A 13,909-nucleotide genomic window follows, 5' to 3' on the forward strand; every position below is an offset into this window, starting at 1 on the left:
ATTGATCATTTGTGTGAGATTGAGGGCATCAAGCTTAGATTGTAGGATTGCCGGGGAGTTAAGCATGTCCCAGTTTAGGTCATCTAGCAGCAGGAGCTCAGAAGATAGATGGGGGGCAATCAATTCACATATGGTGTCCAGGGCACAGCTGGGGGCAGAGCGTGGTCTATAGGAAGCGGCAACGATGAGAGACTTGTTTCTGGAAAACTGAATCTTTAGAAGTAGAAGCTCGAATTGGTTCGGTACAGACCTGGATAGTAAGACAAAACTCTGCAGGCTATCTCAGCAGTAGATTGCAATGGCCCCCCTTTGGCAGTTCTATCTTGGCGGGAAATGTTAGAGTTAGGGATGGACATTTCATGGTTTTTGGTGGTTTTCCTAAGTCAGGATTCAGACACGCTAAGACACCCGGGTTGGCAGAATGTCTAAAGCAGTGAATAAAGCAAACTTATGTGAGGCCATGTAATGTGAGGCCATGTACTAAACAATCAAAGATTTAAAGACTAAAGGCTGGTTTATAAACTCAGCAAAAAAAGAAACAGCCCTTTTTCAGGAACCTGTCTTTCAAAGATAATTTGTAAAAATCCAAATCATTTCACACTTCACAGATCATACTAAAGGGTTTATACACTGTTTCCCATGCTTGTTCAATGAAGCATAAACAATAAATGAACATGCACCTTTGGAACGGTCGTTAAGACACTAACAGCTGACAGACGGTAGGCAATTAAGGTCACAGTTATGAAAACTTAGGACACTAAAGAGGCCTTTCTACTGACTATGAAAAACACCAAAAGAAAGATGCCCAGGGTTCCTGCTCATCTGCGTGAATGTGCCTTAGGCATGCTGCAAGGATGCATGTGGACTGCAGGGGCAATACATTGCAACGTCTGTACTGTGAGACACCTAAGACAGCGCTACAGGGAGACAGGATGGACAGCTAATGGTCCTCGCAGTGGCAGACCACATGTAACAACACCTGCACAGGATCGTTACATCCGAACATCACACCTGCGGGACAGGTACAGGATGGCAACAACAACTTCCTGAGTTACACCAGGAACGCACAATCCCTCCATCAGTGCTCAGACTGTCCGCAATAGGCTGAGAGAGGCTGAACTGAGGGCTTGTAGGCCTGTTGTAAGGCAGGTCTTCACCAGACATCACTGGCAACAACGTCGCCTATGGGCACAAACCCACCGTCGCTGGACCAGACAGGACTGGCAAAAAGTGCTTTTCACTGACGAGTCGCGGTTTTGTCTCACCAGGGGTGATGGTCGGATTTGCGTTTATCGTCGAAGGAATGAGTGTTACACCGAGGCCTGTACTCTGGAGAGGGATCGATTTGGAGGTGGAGGGTCCGTCATGGTCTGGGGCAGTTTGTCATAGCTTCATCGGACTGAACTTGTTGTCATTGCAGGCAATCTCAACACTGTGTGTTACTGGGAAGACATCCTCCTCCCTCATATGGTACCCTTCCTGCAGGCTCATCCTGACATGACCCTCCAGCATGATAATGCCACCAGCCATACTGCTCGTTCTGTGCACTATTTCCTGCAAGACAGGAATGTCAGTGTTCTGCCATGGCCAGCGAAGAGCCCGGATCTCAATCCCATTGAGCACATCTGGGACCTGTTGAATCGAAGAGTGAGGGCTATGTCCAGAAACTTGCAGGTGCCTTGGTGGAAGAGTCGGGTAACATCTCACAGCAAGGACTGGCAAATCTGGTGCAGCCCATGAGGAGGAGATGCACTGCAGTACTTAATGCAGCTGGTGGCCACAACAGATACTGACTGTAACTTTTGATTTTGACACCCCCCCCCCCCCTTTGTTCAGGGACACATTACTCAATGTCTGTGGAACTTGTTCAGCTTATGTCTCAGTTGTTGAATCTTGTTATGTTCATACAAATATTTACACATGTTAAGTTTGCTGAAAATAAACGCAGTTGACAGTGAGAGGACGTTTCTTTTTCTTCTGAGTTTAGTTGTTGCATTGAATCACAAAAAATACAGGCTTCATGACTTCAGCAGCCTGGTGGTCCAAAATAGCATAACTAGTGTATTTTAACCTGTTAGGGCTAGGGGGCAGCATTGACACGGCTGGATAAAAAACATACCCGATTTAATCTGGTTACCACTCCTACTCAGTAACTAGAATATGCATATACTTATTACATATGGATAGAAAACACCCTAAATTTTCTAAAACTGTTTGAATGGTGTCTGTGAGTATAACAGAACTCAAATGGCAGGTCAAAACCTGAGAGATTCCTTTACAGGAAGTGGCCTGTCTGACCATTTGTTGAACTTGTTTTCCATCTCTATCATTTACTAAGGATCTCTGCTCTAACGTGACACTTCCCACGTCTTCCATAGGCTCTCAGAGCCCGGGAAAAAACAGAATGTCGTCATTCCAGCCCCAGGCTGAAACACATTATCGCCTTTCTCAAGTGGCCCATCAAGAGACACTAGCTTATGCGCGTGACCCCGACCGCCCCCGCCTTTGGGATTTTTTTCCTCTGTTTGCCGAAAAGGAGATTCCCTGTCGGAATATTATCGCTTTTCTACGAGAAAAATGACGTAAAAATTGATTTTAAACAGCGGTTGACATGCTTCGACGTACGGTAATGGAATACTTTGAATTTTATTGTCAGGAATTGCGCCAAGCGCGACACTTCTTTACTATTTCGGATAGTGTCTGGAACGCATTCGAACAAAACGCCGCTATTCGGATATAACGATGGATTATTTTGGACCAAACCAACATTTGTTATTGAAGTAGCTGTCCTGGGTGTGTATTCTGACGAAGACAACAAAAGGTAATGACATTTTTATAATAGTAAATATGATTATGGTGAGTGCTAAACTTGCCGGGTGTCTAAATAGCGAGCCCGTGATGCCTGGGCTATGTACTTAGAATATTGCAAAATGTGCTTTCACCAAAAGCTATTTTAAAATCGGACATATCGAGTGCATAGAGGAGGTCTGTATCTATAATTCTTAAAATAATTGTTATGCTTTTTGTGAACGTTTATCGTGAGTAATTTAGTAAAATGTTAGCGAATTCCCCGGAAGTTTGCGGGGGTATGCTAGTTCTGAACGTCACATGCTAATGTAAAAAGCTGGTTTTTGATATAAATATGAACTTGATTGAACAAAACATGCATGTATTGTATAACATAATGTCCTAGGGTTGTCATCTGATGAAGATCATCAAAGGTGAGTGCTGCATTTAGCTGTCTTCTGGGTTTTGGTGACATTATATGCTGGCTTGAAAAATGGGTGTCTGATTATTTCTGGCTTGGTACTCTGCTGACATAATCTAATGTTTTGCTTTCGTTGTAAAGCCTTTTTGAAATCGGACAGTGTGGTTAGATTAACGAGAGTCTTATCTTTAAATGGCTGTAAAATAGTCATATGTTTGAGAAATTGAAGTAATAGGATTTTTAAGGTTTTGAAAATCGCGCCACAGGCTGGCAGTGGCTGTTACGTAGGTGGGACGAATTCGTCCCGCCGGTCCCATAGAGGTTAACACCAATAAACCCAACCGTTTAAAAATGAATTTAGTATATGTCAATCTAGCAAACTAGGCAACTAAATGTAGCTTGCTAAACAATGTTTTGCTTCCTTTCTAACTAGTTAGCTAGAGCTTGCTAGCCAGTTCAAATAATGACCATATATAGCTGACAATGTCTTCACTTTAGCTCATTTGTCTTCATTATTACAGGAAAATAAACTCTAAAAACAAGATCATTATTTAGTTAATGGCGAGCCATGACAAAATAAAAGCACGTCATTCTACTAGAGAATTTTAGAACTTGGGCACTGTCTCAATTGCCTAACGTTGGGTCTGTTCGAAAATTTGCTCTGGCTACATACTCCGGTTTCAGAGCATTCTCGTCTGATTGTGCCAGAGTGCAGAATAAATGATACATTTGTGAACGCTCAACACCTGTTGAATATGGCCGGTGTCAGTAAACGTTGGCAAAAAAGCGTAATTAAAATGTTGCCAGCAGCACAGTTACAGTCACCAAAGCTCTGGATAACATGAAAACAGCCTAACCAGCTCTGCTAGGGCGAGTAAAATGGTCAGAGTGAGGTGTTCTCTCAGTTCTGTCTGGAAGTTGCTTGCAAGCTAGCCAACGTTAGCTTGGGCGCTTGACTGCCGTTGTGAAGTCAGAACGCTCGGATCCACCCTACTCATTGGCCAGAGCATCCAGTGTGCGCTCTGCACGCTCCGAGAGCGAAATGCTCTGAATTTACGAACGGACAATCTGACAACGCTCTGAATTTATGAATGCCCAGAGCACACTCTGAGTGCACTCTGGCACTGCAGTTTGAATTTATGAACACACCCATTATATCCTCATTTGACTTTGGTGCAGGTCATGTTCTTCACATTACTGTCTCTGGTAAACACATACTATATCAAATAAAATCTAAGTTTATTTGTCACATACACAGGATACAGAAGGTGTGGTGAAATAGTTACTTGCATAATGGAGTCTTTTGTTCAGACATGTAAGTAGCTAGCTAAACAATGAACCATAATCCCAACTCATAAAGTTACTACCCTGCATGAATCTGCAGGTAGCTAACCAAACAGGTTCAATGTTAGCTAGCTTGCTAACATTAGGCTATAACTAGCAATGCAGTGGCTCTGAGATACGAATAATATTACTACACAGATCATACACGTAACGTTAGTTAGTGAGGCTGCCAGATAATGATAGCTAGCAGGTAGCTTACGGTGCGCTTTAACTTGAAGGGAAAATGACTTTCTTAAATCTATCTGAAAATGTAGCTAGCTAGACTATCTTACCCGTATACATGGTTGGACACTTCTCCCTCTCTGTCACAGATGCCATGGGTGACCTACAGTGGGGGGGAAAAAGTATTTGATCCCCTGCTGCTGATGATGTTCTTGGGGTCATAGGCAGCATTCCTCCTCCTCCAAACATGGCGAGTTGAGTTGATGCCAAAGAGCTCCATTTTGGTCTCATCTGACCACAACACTTTCACCAGTTGTCCTCTGAATCATTCAGATGTTCATTGGCAAACTTCAGACGAGCATGTATATGTATTTTTGAGCAGGGGATCTTGCGGGCGCTGCAGGATTTCAGTCCTTCGCGGCGTAAGGTGTTACCAATTGTTTTCTTGGGGGCTATGGTCCCAGCTGCCTTGAGATCATTGACAAGATCCTCCCGTGTAGTTCTGGGCTGATTCCTCACCGTTCTCATGATCATTACAACTCCACGAGGTGAGATCTTGCATGGAGCTCCAGGCCACTTTAAGAGTGTGCTCCTAATCTCAGCTCATTACCTGTATAAAAGACACCTGGGAGCTAGAAATCTTTCTGATTGAGAGGGTGTCAAATACTTATTTCCCTCATTAAAATGCAAATCAATTTCTAACATTTTTGACATGTGTTTTTCTGGATATTTTTGTTGTTATTCTGTCTCTTACTGTTCAAATAAACCTACCATTAAAATTATAGACTGATCATTTCTTTGTCAGTGGGCAAACATACAAAATCAGCAGGGGATGAAATACTTTTTCCCCCCAGTGTATACAACAGTGTGTTCTCTTTTCGACTCCCTCTGCATATTTGCAATCAAATGGGAGAATTGTAATCATCTCCTTAACTATCATACTGTAATTCCACTGGGCATTCCACTGATTTCAAAACTTGGTCCTCCAGAAAGTGAAGAGCAACTTTTGCAGTTCTACTACGTGATATCTTTCAAAAAAGCGGCGTTAAAAAGGATTACCTACACATACTGTCCAGCTCATATTATAGACAGAAGTTTGCCACATGGCAGACCAATCCAAACTCATCTCTCGGAATGTCCAGCCCATACATTATCTCAGCCAATCATGGCTAGCCGGAAGGTTCCAGTCTTTTTCCGTGGCTAAACCAACTAGGCTCGTATTTTAACAATTGTATTCGTATTTACAGATGGCGTACAAGTTTGTTATTAAGACACATGAAAGTTCACATGTTCCAGAAGGAATTTCTGGCCAAAAACAAAATTTGATTAAATAAAGAAGTTTACATTCAAAATGCCTCTCCTGTGAGGTAGTGATGCGCGACATACCCCTAGTTTTCCGAAATAAGTCACAAATGATCCTGCTTGCTCTGGACTCCAGAGAAGTGACAATGTGATATGATATCCCTAATTGATATTGACTGCTAACATGAATGACTTTCAGCTCAAAATGCAGGTGAAAAACACAGTTTATTTCTGATTCTTGCGTTGTGAAAATCTGTCACCGTTTATGGCTGTAATGACAGCCTACATTTGCGCAGCGATTGTGCACATGTGCATGTGCGTGCACGGGGTCACAAGCTTTGAACCACTCCTTTTTGGTGGTCACGTGTCAAAAAGTTTGAAAACCACTGAACAAATTGCTGATTTGCTGAAATGCTATAGGATCGGGTGCAGCGCAAAAGTGAAATTGTAAGGAGAGAGGACTGCCATAAATTAATATGCATCTGCAGCTCCAAAAAATGTTGGTGATCAAGAATATGAACTGTTTACTTATGAAGCTTGACATTTGGGATTTGTTGTTCAAATTAATTTCATAATCAAAATGTGAAAAGGGCTGTCTTGTAGCCTCAATAATTACAAAAAGATTTGTTGTTAAACAAGTCATATTTTGACCCGTTCTACTTGGGACTCGACTTGAGACTTGGGCCTTGTGACTTGAGACGTGCTCTCTCCCCCCTCTCTTCCCTCCACAGGAGACGGAGTTGCATGGGCGAGTGTTAGAGGAGCAGCTCCTGGGAGCTGAGCAGCGATTGGAAGAAAGTCAGGAAGAGCAGGAGAACTTCAGGAAGAGCCTAAGGACCCTACTGGAGATGCTGGATGGGAAGATATTTGAGCTGACAGAGCTCAGGGACAGCTTGGCCAAGCTCATAGAGGGCAGCTAGATAATCACACACCACCTCCCACTGGCCAAACACTGAATTACACAGAGACACACTGACCCCTACTGGCAGAGTCAGAGAACTACACACACAGATACACCACAGGAGTGACATGGCTCATAGAGGTCCTATAGAGCCCACTGGCTCACAGTGCCCCTTAATGTTAGACATACAGAACAGCACTCTCGCAGGTTAGTGCCCCCTTCTGCCAGACCCATAGAACAATAATATACACTGCTGCCAGACCCACACAACAACATAACCCAGTGCTGATGACATAGAACAGCACCCCTTATTGGCTCCTAGGTGTATTGTAACTATACCATCTCCTTCCAAAATAACCTCCTGCAGCTGCTGCCACACTGCCCTCAGCTGTTGAACACACAGAACAGGTGCCCCATGCTGACTCTCTGAACATATGTCTGAGCAATGACAACCTTTGCAGACTGACAGAACAGCTATCCTTGCTGGTAGACTCACAGGAATACGGCTTTACAGTTAATTCATATACAGTATTCAGTATCTGGCCCATGCAGAAATAAAACCCACAAATCTAGTGTTGCCAGCACCATATTACAACACACTGAGCTATTGAAAACCATAGAACTACAGGAGAGCCCTAAATCAACCACTGAAACCCACAGAGCAGGAGCAGGAGTCATGTCCAACACACAACCACACACCTTGGCCTAGGATTTACAAAGGCTGCTGTAAATTGGAGTACTGTTTACATTGATATTCAAGTCTTCATGAGTATGACTGAACCTTTGCAATATGAAAATAATATACCATACTATCACAAGAGAATCTTCCAGAAGCATTGGTCATGCTTTATTTAGAACTCCAGGTAGCCTAGCGGTTAAGAGCATTTGGCTAGTAACCGAATGGGTATTGGTTAGAATCCCTGAGCCGGCAAGGTGGAAATATCTGCTGTTCTGTCCTTGAGCAAGGCAGTTAAGCCCCAACAAAAACTGCTCCCTGGGTGCAGATGACGCCAATTAAGGCAGCCCCAGCACCTCTCTGTTTCAGAGGTTGGGAAACTGACTCTTGACTGGGAAATGTCTTTATGGTTTATTCCTCACTTCTTATTCCACCAGCCCAACTGGTTTATTCCTCACTTCTTATTCCACCAGCCCAACCCCAGAGACCTGGGGAATGTTCCCTCTAAACTGCGAGCACTTCCTCCAGGACTGCAGCGCAGAAGAAATGCCATGCTGTGCTCAGAGATGCAAGAGATTGTAATTCACTGAGTTCGCCCTATATAGATCAACGTCTTTCCTGTGATCGAATCAACATTATATCAGGCCATTTCCAATGCAACAAACCAAAACAAATCAAACTCTGCAAGATTGAGTCTGTGATTGTGTTGTAGGCAAGACCAGTGCGCAACAGAGTAGAATTATATTGTCGGGTGTAGCCCACAAGCGGTCTTTCAATCACGGAGTGAATGAGCTTTTCAGATGATTTCAGATCAGAGTGCAGAGCCAAGCAAGTGCACATTTGTTGATATTCTTTGCTAATTATTAGACCAGTTATAGATAAGTATAGGTCAGAAATGGGGAGTTACTGCTTCCTACAAGAGCACAAACCTTGTAGGCTACATTTCAAGCACTTGTGGAAAAGCCAGTCAGGTAAAAAGCTTTTGTCTTAATTAAAGGGTCAATGTACTTTGAGTCAGGCTTGAATATGCAAATAAGCCAATAGACAGAGGGGTAGCCTATATTGTCTAATTCTCTGTATGGTAATAATAATTCATTTTATTTTGTGAAATGGTTTCTTCCGTCATACAACACAATGCAATCACCTTTTTGGCCCATGATGTTACAGACCAAGTAAAAAATAATGAATTCATGTCAATGTAAAAACATTTTTAAAAGTCTCATGCAATGTAGGCCTGCATTGAACAACACATATAGGCTACTGTAGGCCATAGAAAACAAAAGCTATTTCCATGTGAAAATGTTATGGGATTTGCTCCATTGGTTGTGTTGGTAGGCCTACATTAAGCTCAAATAGCCACAATAGCCTATTGGCTACTTTCTAAAACTGTAAGGGTACAGCCTCAGTGTTCATTGTAAATGCGTGCTGGAAGTTGCACAGAATTCTCACAATGTTGCTAAGTGCCCCCCAAAATTTGAGGAAACATTGGACCTGGGGTTTGGAGAAAAGTTTCAGAACGTTTCAAGCAGTTCAGAGTTAGCCCTGTTCATTTGAAAGATGTTTAAATGTTTTAAAACCTTACACGTTCTGAATCCACCATTACTTCCTCCTGAACAGAGAACACACTGCTTGAGTGTGTTGGAGTGTGTGTATGTGTCTAGAGAGACACATGCACACAGAGGCCTGTACACACACTGAGCAAAACCAGACATTCTCTAGATGACAGACACTTTAATCGAACAATCAGGTATTCAACTCAGTGGTCTGACTCGGACACCAAGACTGCACCTCAAATGACACTCTATTCCTCATATAGTGCTTTACTTATTAAAATATACATAGAAAGACAGATAGGTAGTTAGGAAGATAGATAGTTGAATAGTTTATTTATGTAACTCTTCAATAAAAAAAGCATAGTATGACATTTATGCATAGGCACTTTAACATTCGAGATTATTATATGGCTCAAAGCATAAATGCCGTATGTGCAAGGAAAGAAGAAAAATGGTACCATTCATGTGTCTACTGCACTTTAAGGCGAATAAGGGGAAGAGATGCACACTAAAAGTCTTTGGTCTCAGAAACACTGCGTACACCCACATGAAAAAATACTATGGTTTACTATAGAATACTACCGTACTTACTATTGAATTCTGTAGTAAACTGTAGAATACTATACCACACACTGTAGTATCCCATTATCATGTGTAGTACTTACTATAGAACCGAGGAGACTGGTGGGAGGGCTATAGGAGGACGGGCTCATTGTAATGGCTGGAATGGTGTAAATGGAACAGAGTCAAACATATGGTTTCCATATGTTTGATGTGTTTGATACCATTTTATTTATTCCATTCCAGCCATTACAATGAGCCAATCCACTTATAGCTCCTCCCACCAGCCTCCTCTGCTATAGAATGTTGTAGTATACTGTAGAATACTATAGTATTATCTGCAAAAAAACACTGTAGTGTATATACTATATAGATCAGGGGTGGGCAACTCCTGTCCTCGGGGGCCTGATTGGTGTCACACTTTTTCTCCATCCAAGCAAACACAGCTGATTAATCAAATTGTATTCTAAACTGAAGATCATGATTAGGTGATTATTGGAGTCAGGTGTGTTAGCTGGGGCAAAACTGTGACACCACCCCTGATATAGATACTACTAATTAAATACTGTAGTATATAATTAGCATATACCTGCCCATTCCCCACCCCCATATCCCAATTTGTGCTACCCATAAGTGAGAAACCTAGATGTCAAGTATGCGTTCACTACAGGGTATGGAAAAGAGCATAAGCGGTGAACTGCCTGCCTGCCTGCCTGCCTGCAGGATCATTTTCTCTTTTAGTATTTCTCCAGTAGGTTTTCTCAAGGAGAAAGCCTTCACTTCCATGTCAAAGATAATAAAACAAAAACGCTATAATAAATACTACAGTAATGTCTGCAGAAACACTACAATAAATACTACAGTATACTACAATTTGCAAAAAACACTACAGTGAATACTATAGTATTGTTATACCATAGTACACTATAGTATTTTTTCATGTGGGCAGTTCTTCACCATGGACCTGGACTGCGATGAATACAAAATAACTGTCCTTAGTTTATATATTTTTTTATATTCAGTATATATTATGTATATTAAATATAAGACATACTGTATAATATAACTTTATACTTGGGCTCGGGTGTAACCAGAAAGTTGGTTAAATCTGCAAAATAATTTTCTGTTGCTTTGCTGTACGTTTTTGGATTACAGAAATCAATATCTTAATTTTGACATGAATGATGTTATACTGTAAATGAAAGGCTTTGTTGAGATAATGCGGAGGATATAAGAATTTGTTTTCCCATTTTGTAACTTATGGTACTTAAGTTAAGTATGAGTGTATTTAAAGCTGTGAGAAAGCTGGCAATATTTTTGATTATTTAAGTAATTTTGAACAAAAGTGAGTATGCTATTTAATAAGACGTACCTCAGGCTTTGGATAATGATGCTAGGGTGTACGGCTGGTGTGTTGAAGCAAATGTGATGAAATATGTGGTTGTGGTGGAGATGAATTTGCCGAATTGTATGGAGAATTGACACTATTTCAAAAGTTTTGTAATCGCCATGTCCATGTTGTAATAATATTACTACAGGAAGGAATCACTGTTTAAGTAAAGTTCTTAAAATAGTTTCTAGACTGACCAGCTTTGCAATGGGACACATTGGTTGAAATGACATCAGGCTGACATATTCTGGTTGATGTATATTTCAGAAAATGTCCAGCCTTTTTCCAGACTTATTCTATTGTTCTTGAAAAAGACATCTTGAGACATTTGGATATCTGATGTAAAAACAGATTTCAACCACAACAATTACATATTTATGACATTGTATGCTCACTGGGTCATGTTGAGAAATATGTTGGGTTTAGATTTCAGGGGTTCCCTGCACTGTCTGTTTCTTTCATTCACAGAACCATGGACATGAGAATGGACTACTGGGAAATTGTTGGGTTTTATTTTTCAAAACAGCTGATGGACTAAACTGTGTAGCTTCTTTTATAAACACATAATAGCTCTCCTTGGTCTGGCTATAACTGCCATGGAGTCAGTTTGTATTTCCCTGGTGGAGGTAGTGATACTGTTTGCAGAAGCATACCTTCATTATACATTGACAAAATTGCACAGAATGTCAGGAAATTCAACACATAAGTAAATACACAAAACACCATGAATGGAATTGTAAAATACTTAAATTAATTAACTAGGGTAAAATAATAAAACATGTCACAATTTATATTTTTCACAGAAAGAGAGGCAACTTCAGTACTCGGTAAACAAGGTTTTATTAAGCTTTGAATACATATGAGAAACAGAGAAAAGGCAAAAAGTTATTTTTTGAAAAACTATTGCTACATAAATGTGTCTGAGAAACCATTAAATGTTCAAATAAAGACATCATTTGATCGTTTTAGTCAATCATATGGATGCATTTCTTGTTGAGATTTGTTTATCATTAATTCTCTAACTGCAATATGTTGCACTTCTGAAGTGACTGACCAATCAAAATCCAGGACCTGTGTGAGAGTCCAGGTGGAGTAGGATGAAGTTGCTCCAAGACACTGATCTATGGTCAGTTTTGTGTTCCCTTCTAATTGTGTATATTCTGATTTGGAAAGGGTAAGCTGATCCCAGATTTGTACCAAAAGTCAAATTTACCCAGAGCTGCGAGTCAAAGGTATACAGTACAGTGTCATGACTTTACTTTCATTAATCTGATTACTGTTATTTATTTCATCCACTAACTATGTTTTGTTACCCTATTAAATTAATCATGTAACAATTAACTCATTAGGATTTGGGGTTGTTTAAAGAGTTACCATCTCCCGAATTAAACTATAAAAGGTATATATCTATTTCGTCGATAAACAGTCATCTTATTAATCATTACTTCTTATCATATCATCATTCTGAACACTCGTAACCTCATGCATCTACAAAACCCCAGCCTTACTCATGATTCAGGATTACACCAATTGGTTTAATTATTTATTTACTAGCTAACTAAAATGAGAAAACAGGATAACATACACACTTAATACCAGAGACAAAGGTCCCTAGCAGACTGACAATATGGTATTTTACCCAACCACATGGAGAGAGAGAAAGAGAGAAAATACACTTATCTTTGAATCATTTCAGAATTATTCTCACATTAATCATATAGTTGGCACACCAACCGCCACCTGTTTGAAATAAGAAATCATGAATGTACACTGCTCAAAAAAATTAAGGGAACACTAAAATAACACATCCTAGATCTGAATGAATGATCTTATTAAATACTTTTTTCTTTACATAGTTGAATGTGCTGACAACAAAATCACACAAAAATAATCAATGGAAATCCAATTTATCAACCCATGGAGGTCTGGATTTGGAGTCACACTCAAAATTAAAGTGGAAAACCACACTACAGGCTGATCCAACTGTGATGTAATGTCCTTAAAACAAGTCAAAATGAGGCTCAGTTGTGTGTGTGTCCTCCACGTGCCTGTATGACCTCCCTACAACGCCTGGGCATGCTCCTGATGAGGTGGCGGATGGTCTCCTGAGGGATCTCCTCCCAGACCTGGACTAAAGCATCCGCCAACTCCTGGACATGTCCGAGACATGATGTCCCAGATGTGCTCAATTGGATTCAGGTCTGGGGAACGGGCCAGTCCATAGCATCAATGCTTTCCTCTTGCAGGAACTGCTGACACACTCCAGCCACATGAGGTCTAGCATTGTCTTGCATTAAGAGGAACCCAGGGCCAACCGCACCAGCATATGGTCTCACAAGGGGTCTGAGGATCTCATCTCAGTACCTAATGGCAGTCAGGCTACCTCTGGCGAGCACATGGAGGGCTGTGCGGCCCCCCAAAGAAATGCCACCCCACACCATGACTGACCCACCGCCAAACCGGTCATGCTGGAGGATGTTGCAGGCAGCAGAACGTTCTCCATGGCGTCTCCAGACTCTGTCACGTCTGTCACGTGCTCAGTGTGAACCTGCTTTCAACTGTGAAGAGCACAGGGCGCCAGTGGCGAATTTGACAATCTTGGTGTTCTCTGGCAAATGCCTAACATCCTGCACGGTGTTGGGCTGTAAGCACAACCCCCACCTGTGGATGTCGGGCCCTCATACCACCCTCATGGAGTCTGTTTCTGACCGTTTGAGCAGACACATACACATTTGTGGCCTGCTGGAGGTCATTTTGCAGGGCTCTGGCAGTGCTCCTCCTGCTCCTCCTTGCACAAAGGCGGAGGTAGCGG

The 13,909-nt window shown here is 41.5% G+C and overlaps 1 protein-coding gene and 1 non-coding gene across 4 annotated transcripts in view; both read left to right on the forward strand.

Annotated features, from left to right (window-relative positions):
• homer1b (homer scaffold protein 1b) overlaps positions 1–12,070 on the forward strand; it is a 179,890-nt gene extending 167,820 nt beyond the window's left edge. For all 3 annotated transcript variants that reach the window (XM_014174926.2, XM_014174927.2, XM_014174925.2), the window contains one exon: positions 6,748–12,070. In XM_014174926.2, the coding sequence (XP_014030401.1) occupies positions 6,748–6,936 (189 nt within the window). In that variant the 3' untranslated portion in view covers positions 6,937–12,070. The remainder of the gene's footprint in view (positions 1–6,747) is intronic.
• LOC123730854 (U7 small nuclear RNA) lies at positions 10,429–10,485 on the forward strand. Its single transcript, XR_006762307.1, has one exon. It is a non-coding gene; the product is annotated as a U7 small nuclear RNA (small nuclear RNA).
• Positions 12,071–13,909: the final 1,839 nt, after the last annotated feature.

The sequence above is a fragment of the Salmo salar genome, chromosome ssa26, assembly GCF_905237065.1.
Source record: "Salmo salar chromosome ssa26, Ssal_v3.1, whole genome shotgun sequence".
In the NCBI taxonomy this organism is placed as follows: Eukaryota; Metazoa; Chordata; class Actinopteri; order Salmoniformes; family Salmonidae; genus Salmo; species Salmo salar.